Below are 20,331 nucleotides of genomic sequence, written 5' to 3' on the forward strand. Positions count from 1 at the left end.
GAGAGAGATCGGAAGTTTATCTAGTGGCTGATTCCACTCATGCTAAAGTAGCGCAGAGGATTAAGACGCCTGCTGCAAAGAACATGTCCTTGTGTGTTCAGAGGTTTTCAGGCAACAATAAAAATGTCAAGGTAACTTTGGCGATTAATGTTCCTGCTGGAGAGAGATGGGAGTTTTATCTAGTGGCTGTTTCCACTCACGTTAAAGTAGCGCAGAGGATTAAGATGCATGCCTGCTGCAAAGAACATGACCTTGTGTGCTCAGAGGTTTTCAGACAACAATAAAAATGTAAAGGTAACTTTTGCGATTAAAGTTTTTGCGCGAAAGAGATGGAAGTTTTATCTAGAGGCTGTTTCCACTCATGCTGAAGAAGCACAGATGATTAAGATGCCTGTTGCAAAGAACATGTTCTTGTGTGTTCAGAGGTTTTCAAGCAACAATAAAAATGTATAAGTAACTTTGGCGATTAAAGTTCCTGGGGGAAAGAGATTGAATTTTTATCTAGTGGCTGTTTCCACTCATGCTGAAGTAGCGCAGAGGATTAAGATACCTGCTGCAAAGAACATGTCCTTGTGTGTTCAGAGGCTTTCAGGCAACAATAAAAATCTAAAGGTATCTTTAGCGATTAAGGTTCGTGCAGGAGGGAAAAGGAAGTTTTATCTCGTGGCTGTTTCCACTGATGCTAAAGGATCACAGAGGATTAAGATGCATGCTGCAAAGAACATGTCCTTGTGTATCAAAAGGTTTTCAGGCGACAATAAAAATGTAAAGGTAACCTCGGCAATTAATGTTTCTGTGGGAGAGAGATCGGAAGTTTATCTAGTGGCTGATTCCACTCATGCTAAAGTAGCGCAGAGGATTAAGACGCCTGCTGCAAAGAACATGTCCTTGTGTGTTCAGAGGTTTTCAGGCAACAATAAAAATGTCAAGGTAACTTTGGCGATTAATGTTCCTGCTGGAGAGAGATGGGAGTTTTATCTAGTGGCTGTTTCCACTCACGGTAAAGTAGCGCAGAGGATTAAAATGCCTGCTGCAAAGAACATGCTCTTGTGTGTTCAGAGGTTTTCAGGCAACAGTAAAAATGTAAAGATAACATTGGCGATTAAGGTTCCTGCAGGACGGAAAAGGAAGTTTTATCTCGTGGCTGTTTCCACTGATGCTAAAGGATCACGGAGGATTAAGATGCCTGCTGCAAAGAACATGCTCTTTTGTGTTCAGAGGTTTTAGGGCGACAATAAAAATGTAAAGGTAACCTCGGCAATTAATGTTTCTGTGGGAGAGAGATCGGAAGTTTTATCTAGTGGCTGTTCCACTCATGCTAAAGTAACACAGAGCATTAAGATGCCTGCTGCAAAGAACATCTCCTTATGTGTTCAGAGGTTTTCAGGCAACAGTAAAAATGTAAAGGTAACTTTGGCGATTAAAGTTTCTGTTGGAGAGAGATGGGAGTTTTATCTAGAGCCTGTTTCCACTCATGCTGAAGTAGCGCAGGGGATTTAAATGCCTGCTGCAAAGAACATGTCTTTGTGTGTTCAGAGGTTTTCAGGCAACAATAAAAATGCAAAGGTATCTTTAGCGATTAAGGTTCCTGCAGGACGGAAAAGGAAGTTTTATCTCGTGGCTGTTTCCACTGATGCTAAAGGATCACAGACGATTAAGATGCCTGCTGCAAAGAACATGTCCTTGTGTATCAAGAGATTTTCAGGCGAAAATAAAAATGTAAAGGTGACCTCGGCAATTAATGTTTCTGTGGGAGAGAGATCTGAAGTTTATCTAGTGGCTGATTCCACTCATGCTAAAGTAGCGCAGATGATTAAGATGCCTGCTGCAAAGAACATGTCCTTGTGTGTTCAGAGGTTTTCAGACAACAATAAAAATGTCAAGGTAACTTTGGCGAATAAAGTTCGTGCGGGAAAGAGATGGAAGTTTTATCTAGTGGCTGTTTCCACTCATGCTGAAGTAGCACAGAGGATTAAGATGCCTTCTGCAAAGAACATGTCCTAGTGTGTTCAGAGATTTTCAGGCAACATTAAAAATGTAAAGGTAACTTGGGCGATTAATGTTCCTGCTGAAGAGAGATGGGAGTTTAATTTAGTGGCTGTTTCCACTCATGATAAAGTAGCACAGAGGATTAAGATGCATGCCTGCTGCAAAGAACATGACCTTGTGTGCTCAGAGGTTTTCAGGCAACAATAAAAATGTAAAGGTAGTTTTGGCGATTAATTGTCCTGCTCTAGAGAGATGGCAGTTTTATCTAGTGGCTGTTTCCACTCATGTTAAAGTAGCGCAGAGATGAAGGTGCCTGGGGTATAGAACATGTCCTTGTGTGTCAGTAAGATTTTAGGCAACAATAAAAATGTAAAGGTAACTTTAGCGATTAATGTTACTGCTGGAGACAAATGGGAGTTTTATCTATTGGCTATTTCCAGTCATGTTAAAGTAGTGCAGAGGGTTAACGTGCCTGCTGCAAAGAACCTTGTGTGTCTGTAAGTTTTTAGGCAACAATAAAAATGTAAATGTAACTTTGGCGAATAAAGTTCCTGCGGGAAAGAGATGGAAGTTTTATCTAGTGGCTGTTTCCACTCATGCTGAAGTAGTGCAGAGGATTAAGATGTTTGCTGCAAAGAACATGTCCTTGAGTGTTCATACGTTTTCAGGCGACAATAAAATGCAAAGGTAACTTTGGCGATTAAAGTTCCTGTTGGAGAGAGATGGGAATTTTATCTAGAGCTTGTTTTCACTCATGCTGAAGTAGCGCAGAGGATTAAGATGTTTACTGCAAAGAACATGTCCTTGAGTGTTCATATGTTTTCAGGCGATAATAAAAATGTAAAGGTAACTTTGGCGATTAAAGTTCCTGTTGGAGAGAGATGGGAGTTTTATCTAGAGCCTGTTTCCACTCATGCTGAAGTAGCGCGGAGGATTAAGATACATGCTGCAAAGAACATGCTCTTGTGTGTTCAGAGGTTTTCAGGCAACAGTAAAAATGTAAAGGTAACTTTGGCGATTAAAGTTTTTGCGTGAAAGAGAGGGAAGTTTTATCTAGAGGCTGTTTCCACTTATGCTGAAGAAGCACAGATGATTAAGATGCCTGTTGCAAAGAACATGTTCTTGTGTGTTCAGAGGTTTTCAAGCAACAATAAAAATTTATAAGTAACTTTGGCGATTAAAGTTCCTGTTGGAGAGAGATGGGAATTTTATCTAGAGCCTGTTTCCACTCATGCTGAAGTAGTGCAGAGGATTAAGATGCCTGCTGCAAAGAACATGTCCTTGTGTGTTCAGAGGTTTTCAGGCAACTATAAAAATATAAAGGTAACTTTGGCGATTAAAGTTCCTGGGGGAAAGAGATGGAATTTTTATCTGGTGGCTGTTTCCACTCATGCTGAAGTAGCGCAGAGGATTAAGATACCTGCTGCAAAGAACATGTCCTTGTGTGTTCAGAGGCTTTCAGGCAACAATAAAAATGTAAAGGTATCTTTAGCGATTAAGGTTCCTGCAGGAGGGAAAAGGAAGTTTTATCTCGTGGCTGTTTCCACTGATGCTAAAGGATCACAGAGGATTAAGATGCCTGCTGCAAAGCACATGTCCTTGTGTATCAAGAGGTTTTCAGGCGACAATAAAAATGTAAAGGTAACCTCGGCAATTAATGTTTCTGTGGGAGAGGGATCGGAAGTTTATCTAGTGGCTGATTCCACTCATGCTAAAGTAGCGCAGAGGATTAAGACGCCTGCTGCAAAGAACATGTCCATGTGTGTTCAGAGGTTTTCAGGCAACAATAAAAATGTCAAGGTAACTTTGGCGATTAAGGTTCCTGTTGGAGAGAGATGGGAGTTTTACCTAGAGCCTGTTTCCACTCATGCTGAAGTAGCGCAGGGGATTTAAATGCCTGCTGCAAAGAACATGTCTTTGTGTGTTCAGAGGTTTTCAGGCAACAGTAAAAATGTAAAGATAACATTGCCGATTAAGGTTCCTGCAGGACGGAAAAGGAAGTTTTATCTCGTGGCTGTTTCCACTGATGCTAAAGGATCACGGAGGATTAAGATGCCTGCTGCAAAGAACATGCTCTTTTGTGTTCAGAGGTTTTAGGGCGACAATAAAAATGTAAAGGTAACCTCGGCAATTAATGTTTCTGTGGGAGAGAGATCGGAAGTTTTATCTAGTGGCTGTTCCACTCATGCTAAAGTAACACAGAGCATTAAGATGCCTGCTGCAAAGAACATGTCCTTATGTGTTCAGAGGTTTTCAGGCAACAGTAAAAATGTAAAGGTAACTTTGGCGATTAAAGTTCCTGTTGGAGAGAGATGGGAGTTTTACCTAGAGCCTGTTTCCACTCATGCTGAAGTAGCGCAGGGGATTTAAATGCCTGCTGCAAAGAACATGTCTTTGTGTGTTCAGAGGTTTTCAGGCAACAATAAAAATGCAAAGGTATCTTTAACGATTAAGGTTCCTGCAGGACGGAAAAGGAAGTTTTATCTAGTGGCTGTTTCCACTGATGCTAAAGGATCACAGACGATTAAGATGCCTGCTTCAAAGAACATGTCCTTGTGTATCAAGAGGTTTTCAGGCGAAAATAAAAATGTAAAGGTGACCTCGGCAATTAATGTTTCTGTGGGAGAGAGATCGGAAGTTTATCTAGTGGCTGATTCCACTCATGCTAAAGTAGCGCAGAGGATTAAGATGCCTGCTGCAAAGAACATGTCCTTGTGTGTTCAGAGGTTTTCAGACAACAATAAAAATGTCAAGGTAACTTTGGCGAATAAAGTTTGTGCGGGAAAGAGATGGAAGTTTCATCTAGTGGCTGTTTCCACTCATGCTGAAGTAGCACAGACGATTAAGATGCCTGCTGCAAAGAACATGTCCTAGTGTGTTCAGAGATTTCCAGGCAACATTAAAAATGTAAAGGTAACTTGGGCGATTAATGTTCCTGCTGGAGAGAGATGGAAGTTTTACCTAGTGGCTGTCTACACTCATGCTGAAGTAGTGCAGAAGATTAAGATGCCTGCTGCAAAGAACATGTCCTTGTGTGTTCATACATTTTCAGGTGACAATAAAAATGTAAGGGGAACTCGGGTGATTAATGTTCCTGCTGGAGAGAGATGGGAGTTTAATTTAGTGGCTGTTTCCAGTGATGCTAAAGTAGCGCAGAGGATTAAGATGCCTGCTGCATAGAACATGACTTTGTGTGTTCAGAGGTTTTCAGGCAACAATAAAAATGTAAAGGTAACTTTGGCAATTAAAGTTCCTGTTGGAGAGAGTGTGGAGTTTTAGCTAGAGCCTGTTTCCACTCAAGCTGAATTAGTGCAGAGGATTAAGATGCCTGCTGCAAAGTGTTAGAAGGTGGTTCTGACACTATGGGCCGCCCGAAGTTTTCGCTTTTTGAGCACCTAATTGTTGAGCTTCTACTGTGGGGGAGCCTCATAAGTTGGGACTCACCCACAGTGAACTCAGGATGTAAGAGACTGCATGGGGATTTTACTGGTGTTCCCCTGGCTTGGCCAGGCCACTGCGTAGCAGCTGGAGTAAGGGACATCGGGCTGGTTACATGCAGACACATGTGTACATGCATGTGCACACGTGTACGGGCTGCACAGGGGAGATTCCTAGCGTGCGCAGTCCAGGAGCAGCTACAAAGTGAATGCTGTCGCAGGACTTATGCAGTATTGGGTGGTGACATGGAATAGGCTTTATACACTGGAAAGAAACATGCCAGGGAAAGTCAGTGTGTCTTATTGTGTTTTTTACTTCCTTATTCCCCTATGGGAATGTGGAGCCAGGGGCTAGATTAACTTCTATTATCCTACAGATTCCAGACACGCGCTTAAGTCCACCTTAGAGGATGTGAAAAGAAGTATTCTGCAGAGTCCAAAGTCATATTTGTACTGCTTTTGGGTCATCCAGAACTGTCATATTTCTCTGAGCCAGCCATGACCAGACCCAGGCTGAGGGCTGGCCTCAGCTGGATGGACTGATAACCTTTCTTCCACAAGGGAGGGCCTCCTCTCCATGAAGAGATGATGGGTGGGGCGACAGGCTCATCCATTAGCAGCTGTCACTGGGTGCCAGGCACCAGGCTGCACCAAGGAGGGAAGGCAGCGTGGGGGGAAGGGACTTCCGAGACATGTGGCCAGAGACACCGGACAACGCCATTTTGAACACACCCAGAGGCTGGACAAGAAGTATGGAGCAGAGGCAGGGATGTGATGTGTCGCTGTTTGATAGGACCAACAGAGACTTCCTGCCAGCCCCCTACTCAACTTTTAAAAAGTACTTGCACAGGAGGAGAAGCTCTCTCTGGGGTGTGGTCTGCTGAGGCTGAAGGTGCTGGAGCCTGGCGCAATGGGCAGTTGGAAGGAGAGGCCCCCTGACTGCCCCCAGGACCCTAACAGCACCAGAAGAAGAGCCCAGGACCGGTGCGCAGGAGCAGTGGCCTCTGCGCAGGGAGAAGAGAGGTCAAGGAGGAGAGCCAGGTGAAAGGCTGGCGCAGGGAGCCAGTGAAGACAGCTCCCTGCTGAATCCACCCTCTCAGAGACCCCGAGGGCGGAGGAGAGTGTTCCCAGTGGCTGGGGCTGGTAAAGAGGAGCATGAAGCGCCCCATAATGCCTCGCCAGGCATTTGGAAATCTGCCGTTTTGGTGCTTTGTGGCCTCCTGAGGAGGGGGGTCACCCTCACTTGTGGAAAGGTGCTGGGGGGAGCTGCTGGAGAAGCGCAGTCTTCCCCCCCCCCTCCCCCTCCGTAGCACGAAGAAAAGTCCCACCCTCAGTGCCATGGGGACCTAAAGGAAACTACCCCTCAAGGGCTCAGCTAGCATTTAAACACCTTCTAGGCTGGAACTTTTGTTCTACAGCTGAGGGTGTACTATGAAGTGCATCATGAAGTGAAGGGCTGAGTTGGGGATGTCTGGAGAAGGGCATCCCCTGGAGGTGAAGTGGTGAAATTGCACCGAAATGCATTTACTAGTGGTTATTTCTTTTTAGGTGGACTGAAAGTCACATGTGTAAAGTGAAGTACCTGTGTACGGTGATGTTAAGCTAAATGGACTTACGTTGCTGGACCTTCCTGCTAGGGGTCTGGCTGTATTTATGTAATCCCATGCTTTTACCTGTGATTCCTTTTAAAGTGAAGAGGCGCACTGCAGGAGAAGGCTAGTTGCCAGGAGTACTTCTTTTGAAGGGACTGTAAGTCACATGTGTAAGGAGATGTCATAAGCCAAGTGGGGCTATGTTGCCAGACAGTCCTGCTAGGGTGTCTGGCTGTATATGCGCAATCCTGTGATTTAATCTGTGATGCCTTTAGAGGCTGTAATTGCAATGCATTCAAATGATCAACCAAGGTGATGAGTACTCTCATTCTAAAGTGTGCGTAAACATGGATTCTTGCTGCTGCGCTTAGGTGAAGACCCCAGACTGCTAGCCCTTAAGATATAGAGGTGCCAACTTTATGGTCAGTAGGAGATGCTCAGTCAGGGTCATGTGTCACCAAGGCAGGTTTACCCCTTTTTAATGCTTGTTGAGGTAATGGGGTGGGTCGCCACTGGGATGGTGCCAGTGCGCAGGGCCCTCGCTCCAGGTTATGTTCAACTAACTGCATTGGGGGCAAGTTGTTGTGCATACATGGGAGTGGTACAAGACCCCACCCCCCCTGCGGGAGGGGTGGAGATGTTATGCAATGTCACAAAGTAATTCCAACAGCTTATGTATATTTGTAAATTGGTGCATAGTATTGAGTAGTGTGTGTGTTTAATAAATGTACTCTTACTTTTATAAAGCAAAGTACAGACTGGACAATCAATTATTGAGTGTTATTTTTGCGCACCTGCAAATGGCGATTACTAGCCCACACCACCTCCCTTGAGTAAGCCTCAGACTGCTCTGCAACGCTACCCTCTGAGAGTCAGCCGCTACAATGGGGTGTTTGGTTCCCAGTGAAGGACAAATGTAGTCATGTTATTTGTGCAGGCCCCACAGATGCTGCCTCATTTTCCAACACAAAGAACATGTCCTTGTGTGTTCAGAGGTTTTCAGGCAACAATAAAAATGTAAAGGTAACTTTAGCGATTAAGGTTCCTGCAGGACGGAAATGGAAGTTTTATCTCGTGGCTGTTTCCACTGATGCTAAAGGCTCCCAGAGGATTAAGATGCCTGCTGCAAAGAACATGTCCTTGTGTATCAAGAGGTTTTCAGGCGACAATAAAAATGTAAAGGTAACCTCAGCAATTAATGTTTCTGTGGGAGAGAGTTCGGAAGTTTTCTCTAGTGGCAGTTTCCATTCAACCTAAAGTAGCGCAGAGGATTAAGATGCCTGCTGCAAAGAATATGTCCTTGTGTGTTCAGAGGTTTTCAGGCAACAATAAAAATGTCAAGGTAACTTTGGCGATTAATGTTCCTGCTGGACAGAGATGGGAGTTTTACCTAGTGGCTGTTTCCACTCACGTTAAAGTAGCGCACAGGATTAAAATGCCTGCTGCAAAGAACATGCTCTTGTGTGTTCAGAGGTTTTCAGGCAACAGTAAAAATGTAAAGGTAACATTGGCGATTAAGGTTCCTGCAGGACGGAACTGGAAGTTTTATCTCGTGGCTATTTCCACTCATGCTTAAGGATCACGGATGATTAAGATGCCTGCTGCAAAAAACATGTCCTTGTGTGTCTGTAGGTTTTCAGGCAATAATAAAAATGTAAAGGTAACTTTGTAAATTAATGTTCCTGCAGGAGACAGAACGGAGTTTTATCCAGTGGCTGTTTTCACTCAAGCTAAAGTTTCGCAGAGGATTAAGATGCCTGCTGCAAAGAACATTTCCTTGTGTGTGCAGAGGTTTTCAGTCGACAATAAAAATGTAAAGTTAACCTTGGCAAATAATGTGTCTGCGGGAGAGAGATCGGAGTTTTATCTAGAGGCTGTTTCCACTCATGCTAAAGTACTGCAGAGGATTAAGATGCCTGCTGCAAAGAACATGTCCTTGTGTGTTCATACTTTTTCAGGCGACATCAAAAATGTAAAGGGAACTTTGGCGATTAAAGTTCCTGCGGGAAAGAGATGGAATTTGTACCTAGTGGCTGTTTCCACTCATGCTGAAGTAGCGCAGAGGATTAAGATGCCTGCTGCAAAGAACATGCTCTTGTGTGTTCAGAGGTTTTCAGGCGACAATAAAACTGTAAAGGTAACCTCAGCAATTAATGTTTCTGTGGGAGAGAGATCGGAAGTTTTATCTAGTGGCTGTTTCCACTCATGCTAAAGTAACACAGAGGATTAAGATGCCTGCTGCAAAGAACATGTCCTTATGTGTTCTGAGGTTTTCAGGCCACAATAAAAATGTAAAGGTGACTTTGGCGATTAATGGTCCTGCTCTAGAGAGATGGCAGTTTTATCTAGTGGCTGTTTCGACTCATGTTAAAGTAGCGCAGAGTATTAAGGTGCCTGCTGCATAGAACATGTCCTTGTGTGTCTGTAAGTTTTTAGGCAACAATAAAAATGTAAAGGTAACTTTGACAATTAATGTTTCTGTGGGAGAGAGATCAGAAGTTTTATCTAGTGGCTCTTTCCACTCATGCTAAAGTAGCGCAGAAGATTAAGATGCCTGCTGCAAAGAACATGTCCTTGTGTGTTCAGAGGTTTACAGGCAACAATAAAAATGTAAAGGTAACTTTAGCGATTAATGTTACTGCTGGAGACAGATAGGAGTTTTATTCAGTGGCTGCTTCCACTCCTGTTAAAGTAGAGCAGAGGATTAACGTGCCTGCTGCATAGAACATGTCCTTGTGTGTCTGTAAGTTTTTAGGCAACAATAAAAATGCAAAGGGAACTTTGGCGATTAATGTTCCTGCTGGAGAGATATGGAAGTTTTATCAAGTGGCTGATTCCACTCATGCTGAAGTAGCGCAGAGGATTAAGATGCCTGCTGGAAAGAACATGCTCTTGTGTCTTCAGAGGTATTCAGGCAACAATAAAAATGTAAAGGTAACTTTGGCGATTAAAGTTCCTGTTGGAGAGAGATGGAAGTTTTATCTAGTGGCTGTTTCCACTCATTCTGAAGTAGTGCAGAGGATTAAGATGCCTGCTGCAAAGAACATGTCCTTGTGTGTTCAGAGGTTTTCAGGCAACAATGAAAATGTAAAGGTAACTTTTGCGATTAATGTTCCTGCTGGAGAAAGATGGGAGTTTTATCTAGTGGCTGTTTCCACTCATGCTAAAGTAGTGCAGAGGATTACGGTGCCTGCTGCAAAGAACATGTTCTTGTGTGTCTGTAAGTTTTTAGGCAACAATAAAAATGTAAAGGTAACTTTGGCGATTAATGTTCCTACAGGAGACAGATAGGAGTTTTATCCAGTGACTGTTTCCACTCAAGCTAAAGTTTCGCAGAGGATTAAGATGCCTGCTGCAAAGAACATTTCCTTGTGTGTTCAGAGGTTTTCAGTCGACAATAAAAATGTAAAGTTAACCTTGGCAAATAATGTGTCTGCGGGAGAGAGATCGGAGTTTTATCTAGAGGCTGTTTCCACTCATGCTAAGGTACTGCAGAGGATTAAGATGCCTGCTGCAAAGAACATGTCCTTGTGTGTTCATACTTTTTCAGGCGACATCAAAAATGTAAAGGGAACTTTGCCGATTAAAGTTCCTGCGGGAAAGAGATGGAATTTTTACCTAGTGGCTGTTTCCACTCATGCTGAAGTAGCGCAGAGGATTAAGATGCCTGCTGCAAAGAACATGCTCTTGTGTGTTTAGAGGTTTTCAGGCGACAATAAAACTGTAAAGGTAACCTCAGCAATTAATGTTTCTGTGGGAGAGAGATCGGAAGTTTTATCTAGTGGCTGTTTCCACTCATGCTAAAGTAACACAGAGGATTAAGATGCCTGCTGCAAAGAACATGTCCTTATGTGTTCTGAGGTTTTCAGGCCACTATAAAAATGTAAAGGTGACTTTGGCGATTAATGGTCCTGCTCTAGAGAGATGGCAGTTTTATCTAGTGGCTGTTTCCACTCATGTTAAAGTAGCGCAGAGTATTAAGGTGCCTGCTGCATAGAACATGTCCTTGTGTGTCTGTAAGTTTTTAGGCAACAATAAAAATGTAAAGGTAACTTTGACAATTAATGTTTCTGTGGGAGAGAGATCAGAAGTTTTATCTAGTGGCTCTTTCCACTCATGCTAAAGTAGCGCAGAAGATTAAGATGCCTGCTGCAAAGAACATGTCCTTGTGTGTTCAGAGGTTTACAGGCAACAATAAAAATGTAAAGGTAACTTTAACGATTAATGTTACCGCTGGAGACAGATAGGAGTTTTATTCAGTGGCTGCTTCCACTCATGTTAAAGTAGCGCAGAGGATTAACGTGCCTGCTGCATAGAACATGTCCTTGTGTGTCTGTAAGTTTTTAGGCAACAATAAAAATGCAAAGGGAACTTTGGCGATTAATGTTCCAGCTGGAGAGATATGGAAGTTTTATCAAGTGGCTGTTTCCACTCATGCTGAAGTAGCGCAGAGGATTAAGATGCATGCTGGAAAGAACATGCTCTTGTGTCTTCAGAGGTATTCAGGCAACAATTAAAATGTAAAGGTAACTTTGGCGATTAAAGTTCCTGTTGGAGAGAGATGGAAGTTTTATCTAGTGGCTGTTTCCACTCATTCTGAAGTAGTGCAGAGGATTAAGATGCCTGCTGCAAAGAACATGTCCTTGTGTGTTCAGAGGTTTTCAGGCAACAATGAAAATGTAAAGGTAACTTTTGCGATTAATGTTCCTGCTGGAGAAAGATGGGAGTTTTATCTAGTGGCTGTTTCCACTCATGCTAAAGTAGTGCAGAGGATTACGGTGCCTGCTGCAAAGAACATGTTCTTGTGTGTCTGTAAGTTTTTAGGCAACAATAAAAATGTAAAGGTAACTTTGGCGATTAATGTTCCTACAGGAGACAGATAGGAGTTTTATCCAGTGACTGTTTCCACTCAAGCTAAAGTTTCGCAGAGGATTAAGATGCCTTTTGCAAATAACATTTCCTTGTGTGTTCAGAGGTTTTCAGGCGACAATAAAAATGTAAAGTTAACCTTAGCAAATAATGTGTCTGCGGGAGAGAGATCAGAGTTTTTTCTAGTGGGTGTTTCCACTCATGCTAAAGTAGTACAGAGGATTAAGATGCCTGCTGCGAAGAACATGGCCTTGTGTGTTCATACGTTTTCAGGCGACAATAAAAATGTACAGGGAACTTTGGCGATTAATGTTCCTGCTGGAGAGAGATGGGAGTTTAATTTAGTGTCTGTTTCCAGTGATGCTAAAGTAGAGCAGAGGATTAGGATGCATGTCTGCTGCAAAGAACATGTCCTTGTTTGTTCAGAGCTTTTCAGTCAAAAATAAAAATGTAAAGGTAACTATGGCGATTAAAGTTCCTGCGGGAGTGAGAAGGAAGTTGTATCTAGTGGCTGTATCCTTGAAGGAGTATGTGGGAATGTGTGGAGTCTACAGTGGAACTAGATTTCACTTTACTAAAAAGTGTTGGAAGAGTTTATCTGGTAATGGGGAGGGGGCGTTTGTGATGCAGACGGTGGGTGAGTCCAGAGTCTTTTTTGGGGGGAACAGTAAATTTCTGAGATTTAAAAAAAAAATGTTGCTAGATCATTGCAATGAGTGACTGTGTGTTCTGGGAAATTGTCGCCAATCGATGTGGTTAGGGATTTAACAATTTGGAAACACAAACAGTAAAGTAAGAGTTAACAACAGGCCGGTAGTTTCGTTGTTTTCAATCGATATTTTACTATTATAAACATGTTAGATTGGTCCATGGGGCCATGCATATTACTATTACCCTTATTGCCCTTTCAATAGTTTGCAGACAAGCATTATTAATCTTATTACAATTGGTGATTTTTGTTGTAGAGATGCATATGCCACACACATATGCACCCCAGCACACTACCCACATGCATCCCACCAACACACACCTTATAACAACACACCACACCATGCCACTGCCCCACGTCACTGCACTAGACACCAAGTTTGCAGTACGGAGCACAGCAGCCACACTGCTCCACAACATACCTAAACACTTACAAGCTCCTAAAGCCGAGACCTGTTGGCTATGCCAATGCTTGTTTAATTCTGCAGAGACTTTATCATATGTTACATGCGGTTTGGTGCATGATTCACACTGCAAACATTGTCTGCCCTTGTTTTAAAAATGTAGAAGGAAAAGAGATACATAGTTTCACGTGAGGCTTCCGGTTGTCATGGCAACAGGCGAGAGGGTCCTTGTGAAGAAGGTCCTTTGGAATGTTGGGGTTTGAACCGTGGATGACAGTCGAGGGGGGGGGGGTTCACACCAGCCTCAGCTCCGTTCCTCCCCAGAGACCGAAGTACGGGAAGAGCCTCTGCGTGAAGGGCGCCTGCGGGAAGGAGTAGAGAAGCTCCATGGAGTCAGCATTGTACAGGGACAGCCGCCCCCCCTCGTAGTCCAGATACACCCCCAGTTTCAGGGGCTTCTCAGGAGGGGACAGAGGGGTCCGAGGGGAGGTGAGAGCCGAGTACTGACCCCCCCGCCCCTGCACAGCCCAGACTCCCCCCTTAGGTGACCATGTGATCTCTCCCTTCCTGTCCACAGACTCTGCTGCGACCCCCACATACAACCCTCCCCCCTCCTGCAGCAGCTGCACCTCCCAGTAATGTCTGCCGGAGGTGAACCCCTCGCTCCCCAGCACACAGGGGAAGATGGTGAATCTCTTGGGGGTGTGCGGCAGGGTCTGTGCTGTGTCCGTCCATCTCACACGTCGCCCCCCCTCAGACAGGAGGAGGCAAGGGTGAGCCGTGTCAGGATCCAGAGTCACCGTCACTGCAGAGAAGAGATTCACAATTAGAGATTTAATGACACAAAAGAAAGGCTGTAATCACTGCTTCTGTTTTACATATGATTAATGTACAACACACCTGGAAGGAGCACGCGGCGCTAGAGAGCGCGGCACTAGACTGCTCACTACACTAAAGCGTGCAGCACTAGACTGCTCACTACACTAAAGCACGCAGCTCTAGACTGCTCACTACACTAAAACGAGCAGCACTAGACTGCTCACTACACTAAAGCGCGCAGCACTAAACTGCTCACTACACTAAAGCGTGCAGCACTAAACTGCTCACTACACTAAAGCATGCGGCACTAGACTGCTCACTACACTAGAGCGCGTATTCATCCAGAGCACACACTACACCGAACAGCACACTGCACTACATAGGACATTCTACTATACACTACACGCAGCATACTACATTGCTCTACCACACATGACGCACACTACAATAGCAGAGAGTAACAGTAACTTGATTAGATGGTACGGAGTGGCAGAGCTACTCCAAGGTTTACTGTTCTAATCAGTAATCTCTAATAGATAGTACAGAGTGACAGAACCACTATAAGGAAACAGTACTAGTCAGTACACTCGTGAGAGAGCTACGAGAAGGTATACAGTACTAGACAGTACACTGAATGAAATGGCACAGAGTAGCAGAGGTACTGGGAGTGTACTGTACTGGTCAGTACACTGCATTGGATGGCACAAAGTGACAGGGATACTCCAAGGCATACTGTACTAGTCAGTACTCTATAATAGATAGTACAGAGTAACAGAGCTGCAACAAGGAGAACAGTACTAGTCAGTACGCTGGATTATATTGTACAGAGTGAGAGAACTCCTAGAAGTCATGCTGTACTAGTCAGTACACTGCATGGTATACAGTACTGTACACTGCATTAGATGACACAGAGTGACAGAGCTCCTCCAAGGTATACAGTACTAGTCAGTACACTGCATTGGATGGTACGGAGTGAAAGAGCTACTAGAAGGTATACAGTACTAGTCAGTACACTGCATTACCTGTCACAGAGGTACTAACAGTGTCCAGTACTAGTCAGTACACTCCATTCGATGGTAAACAGTAACAGCTACTACAAGGAAAGCAGTACTAGTGAGCACACTGGATTACATTGTACAGAGTGAGAAAGCTGCTAGAGGTGTACAGTACTAGTCAGTACACTGTATAATTTTGTACAGACAGAGAGCAACTAGAAGTTATATAGCACTAGTCAGTACACTGAGTTGGATTGCACAGAGTAACAGATCAACTAGAAGTGTACTGTACTAGTCAGTATACTGTATTAGATGGCACAGAGTGACAGAGCTACTACGAGGTAAACAGTACTAGTCAGTACACTGCATTACATGTCACAGAGTGACAGAGGTACTAGAAGTGTACTGTAGTAAAGTTTACAAAAAAAGGAGCTTCCCTTTTGTATTTATTTAATATATCCAATTATGGATTCATATATTCTGTATTGTGAACCCGAGATAGAAAATCTACAGACTATTGCACTACAAGTATATGGTATGATGTTTTTTATTAAAAACTTATTTCACAAATTTATTTAACAATGTTACATCCAGGACTGCTTGAAGTTTTGCAGTCACCATCAATAAATGAAATTCATATAATCCTAAACCATAAAAACACACATATTCAACATTTCTAATCAATAATTGCACATGATTGGATTTAACATACAATAAATCATTTAAATAAATTAAACAAAACAGAAATACAAATATAAAAACAACAAATATGATTTGTGTCCTCTTGTCGACGCGTTTCGGTGTAATATCTAGTATGTGACACCTTCTTCAGGACCAACACATTAAAACAGCTCTCAATATCGATTAAAAACAATACTAAACTGGGGCTTCAACTTCAATATCATAGATAGCCATAGGAGAGTGTCTCAATTCACTGCATCCCAGGTTGTTGCTCAAATGTCTAATATTGATGGATCCTCAATATTACGTTCGTATTTGTACTCGTACTTTTGATTATTGATTCAAAAGGCATTTGAACATTAGTAAAGTTTTACTTAATTCTTGGCTGTTTAGTCATATTCCATATGATGCATTCATTTCAGATTGTGTATCGCAGTCACTATGGTTCTCTTGCTTTCAATTAAATTCAAGCAGAGGCCAGTACCTTGTTGTACCGCGTAGCTTTACGTCTCACGGGGTTTCCAGATGATGTTTGCATGATTAATCCATTAGATGGTACTCTATATTAGATAGTACAGAGTAAGAGAGCTGCTAGAAGGTATAATGTACTAGTCAGTTCACTGCATTAGATGGCACAGAGTGACAGAGCTACTCCAAGGGATACAGTACTACCCAAATCACTGCATTAGTTGGCACAGCTACTCCAAGGTATTCAGTACTAGTCAGTACACTACATTAGATAGTCCATAGTGCAGAGCAAGAGAGCTACTAGGAGGTACACTGTAGTAGTCCCCACACTGTATTAGATGGTACAGTGCGACAGAGCTACCAGAAGGTGCACTGTACTGGTCAGTACACTGAATTGTGTGTTACAAAGAAACAGAGGCATACTACACTAGTTAGTAGACTGCAGTAGATGGAACAAAGTAACAGAGCGACTCCAAGGTATACTGTACTACTCAGTACACTGCAATAAACAGTACACAGTAACAAAGTCAGTCTAAGGCATACTGTACAGGTCAGTACCCTACATTAGATGGTACACAGTACCAGAGCTACTTTAAATTATACAGTACTAGTTAGTACACTGCATTAGATGACACCGAATGACAGAACTACTCCAAGGTATATTGCACTTGTCAGTACACTGCATCGGCTGGTACAGAGTAAGAGAGCTACTAGAAGGTATACTATACTAGTCAGTACACTGCATTAGATGGCACAGAGTTACTCCAAGGTATACTGTACTAGTTAGTACACTGTGTTATATGATAGAGTAACAGAGTTACTCCAAGGTATACCGTACTAGGCACTACTCTCCATTGGATGGTGCAGAGTAGGAGAGCTACTAGAAGGTATACTATACTAGTCAGTACACTGCATTAGATGGCACAGAGTTACTCCAAGGTATACTGTACTAGTCAGTACACTGTGTTATATGATAGAGTAGCAGAGTTACTCCAAGGTATACCGTACTAGGCACTACTCTCCATTGGATGGTGCAGAGTAGGAGAGCTACTAGAAGGTATACTATACTAGTCAGTACACTGCATTAGATGGCACAGAGTGACAGAGCTACTTCAAGGCATTCTGTACTAATCAATACTCTATATTAGATGGTACACAGTATGAGAGCTACTAGAAGGTATACAGATGCGTTCAGTTGAAGAGCCCGGTTTTAACTGTCTTCCTTGAAGCTGTTCAGGTTGGGGGCACATCTGATGTCGATCGAGAGCTCGTTCAAGGTTTTGGCTACGACACTGCAATTTATGGTACAGAGAGACAGACCTAGTCTAAGTTAAATTGCACTAGACAGTACACCGAATTAGACGGTACAGAGTGACAGACTTATTCCAAGGTAGTCAGTACACTGTGCTATATGACAGAGGCACAGAGCTACTCCAAGGTATACAGTACTAGGCAGTACCCTGTATTGGATGGGACAGAGTAGGAGAGCTACTAGAACGTATATAGTAGTAGTCAGTACACTGCAATACATGTCACGGAGTGACAGAGGTATTAGAAGTGTACAGTACTAGTCAGTACACTCCATTAGATGGTACAGAGTGACGGAGCTACTCCAAGGTATACTGTACTAGTCAGGACACTGTGTTATATGACAGAGAGCAACAGAGCTACTCCAAGGTGTACAGTACTAGGCAGTACACAGCACTGCATGGTACAGAGTGACAGAGCTACTCAAAGGTATACTGTACTAGTCGTTACACTGTATTAGATGGCACAGAGTGACAGAGCTACTACAAGGTAAACAGTTCTAGTCAGTACACTGTATAATATGGTACAGACAGAGAGAGAAACTAGAAGTTATATAGTACTAGTCAGTACACTGTATTAGATTTACACAGTGAGAGAGTTACTAGAAGTTATATAGTACTAGTCAGTACACTGTATTAGATGGCACAGAGTGACAGAGCTACTACAAGGTAAACAGTACTAGTCAGTACACTGAATTGGATTGCACAGAGTGAGAGAGCTACTAGAAGTCATATAGTACTAGTCGGTACACTGCATTAGATGCCACAGAGTAACAGAGGTACTAGAAGCGTACTGTACTAATCCATTAGATGATACAGAGTGACAGACGTATTCGAAGGTATATTGTACTAGTCAGTACACTGTGTTATATGACAGAGGCACAGAGCTACTCCAAGGTATACAGTACTAGGCAGAACCCTGTATTGAATGGCGCAGAGTAGGAGAGCTACTAGAAGGTATACAGTACTAGTCAGTAAACTGCATTGGATGGTACAGAGTAAGTGAGCTACTAGAAGGTATACTATAATAGTCAGTACACTGCATTAGATGACACAGTGACAGAACTACTCCAAGGCATTCTGTAATAGTCTGTCCTCTATATTAGATGGTACAGAGAGCAATCGAAGGTAAACAGTACGAGGCAGTACACTGCACTGGATGATAGTGTAAGAGAACTATTAGAAGGTATACTGTGCTAGTCAGTACACTGCATTCAATGGTACAGTAACAGGGCTACCAGAAGGTGTACTGTACTAGTCAATACACTGTATTGGATATTACAGAGTGACAGGGCCACTCCAAGGCATACTGTACTAGTCTGTAGAACACTCTAGATGGTACCAGGTGACAGAGCTACTCCAAGGTATACGGTACTTGTCAGTATACTGCATTACATAGTACAGAGTTACTCCAAGACATAGTGTACTGGTCAGTACTATATATAAGACAGTACAGAGCAAGAGAACTACTCGAAAATATAGAGCACTTTTCAGTACACTCCATTAGATGGCATAGAGGGACAGAGCTATTCCAAGGTATACAGTACTAGTCAGTACACTGTATTAGATGGTACAGAGTAAGATAACTACCAGAAGGTATACTGTACTAGTCAGTGCACTTTATTCGATGTTACAGAGTAACAGAGACCCTCCAAGCCACACTGTACTAGTCCGTACACTGCATTGGATGTCATTGAGTAAGAGAGCTACCAGAAGGTATATTGTACAAGTCAGTGCACTTTATTCGATGTTACAGAGTAACAGAGACCCTCGAAGCCACACTGTACTAGTCAGTACACTGCACTACAAGTTAGGGAGTAACAGAGCTACTAGAAGTGTGATGTGCTAGTCAGTACACTGCCTTAGATGGTGCAGAGCGACAGAGACCAGAAGGTGTACTGTACTAGTCAGTAAACTGAATTAAATGTTACAGAGAAAGAGAGCCACTCCAAGGCAAACTGTACTAGTCAGAAAACTGCAGTAGATGTAACAGAGTAAAAGAGATACTCCACGGTATTCTGTACTACTCAGTACACTGCAAAACATAGTACAGAGTAACATAGTAACTTCAACGCATACTGTACAAGTCAATACTCTACATTAAATGGTAAGGGAGTACCAGAGCTACTAGAAGGAATACAGTGCTACTCAGTACACTGTATTAGATGGCACAGAGTAACAGACCTACTCCAAGGTATACAGTACCAGTCAGTATACTGCATTGGATGGTGCAGAGTAGGAGAGCTACTAGAAGGTATACAGTACCAGTCAATACACTGTATTAGATGGTTCAGAGTGACAGAGCTACTGGAAGGTAAACTGTACTAGTAAGTACTCTGCATTAGATGGTACAGAGTGGCAGAACTACTCCAAGGTATATAGCACTAGTCAGTACACTGTATTAGATGGCACAGAGTAACCGAGCAACTCCAAGGTATAAAGCACAAGTCAGTACACTGCATCGGATAGTGCAGAGTAACAGAACTACTAGAAGGTGTACTATACTAGTCAGTACACTGCATTAGATGGCACAGAGTGACAGAGTTTCTACAAGGTATATTGTACTAGTCAGTACTCTATATTAGATGGTACAGAGCAAAAGACCTACTAGAAGGTATACAGTAAGAGTCAGCAAACTGCGTTAGATGTCACAGAGTGACAACGCTACTCCAAGGTATGCAGTACTACTCAGTACATTGCATTAGATGGTAGAGTGACAGAGGTACCAGAAGGCATACTGGATTTGTCACTGGACTGAATTGTATGTTACAGAGTGACAGAGCAACTTCAAGGCATACTGTCCTAGTCCGTACACTGCATTGAACAGTACAGAATAACAGAGCAAGAGAGCTACTAGAAGGTAAACAGTACTAGACAGTACACTGCATTAGATGGTACAGAATGACAGAGTAGAAGGTATTCTGTACAAGTCAGTACACTGCATTAGATGGTAGAGAGCGATAGAACTCCTAGAAGGTGTACTGTACTAGTCAGTACACTGCATTAGATTGTAGAGAGTGATAGAACTCCGAGAAGGTGTACTGTACTAGTCAGTACAGTGC

The 20,331-nt window shown here is 43.0% G+C and overlaps 1 protein-coding gene across 2 annotated transcripts in view; it reads right to left on the bottom strand.

The window, feature by feature from the left end:
• Positions 1–12,716: 12,716 nt before the first annotated feature.
• Positions 12,717–20,331, bottom strand: part of LOC146869453 (E3 ubiquitin-protein ligase TRIM39-like) — a 123,253-nt gene continuing 115,638 nt past the window's right edge. For both annotated transcript variants that reach the window (XM_085599856.1, XM_085599855.1), the window contains one exon: positions 12,717–13,804. In XM_085599856.1, coding sequence (XP_085455982.1) covers positions 13,293–13,804 — 512 coding nt within the window. In that variant the 3' untranslated portion in view covers positions 12,717–13,292. The remainder of the gene's footprint in view (positions 13,805–20,331) is intronic.

Source organism: Triturus cristatus, chromosome 1_1 (assembly GCF_964204655.1).
Source record: "Triturus cristatus chromosome 1_1, aTriCri1.1, whole genome shotgun sequence".
Lineage (NCBI taxonomy): Eukaryota > Metazoa > Chordata > Amphibia > Caudata > Salamandridae > Triturus > Triturus cristatus.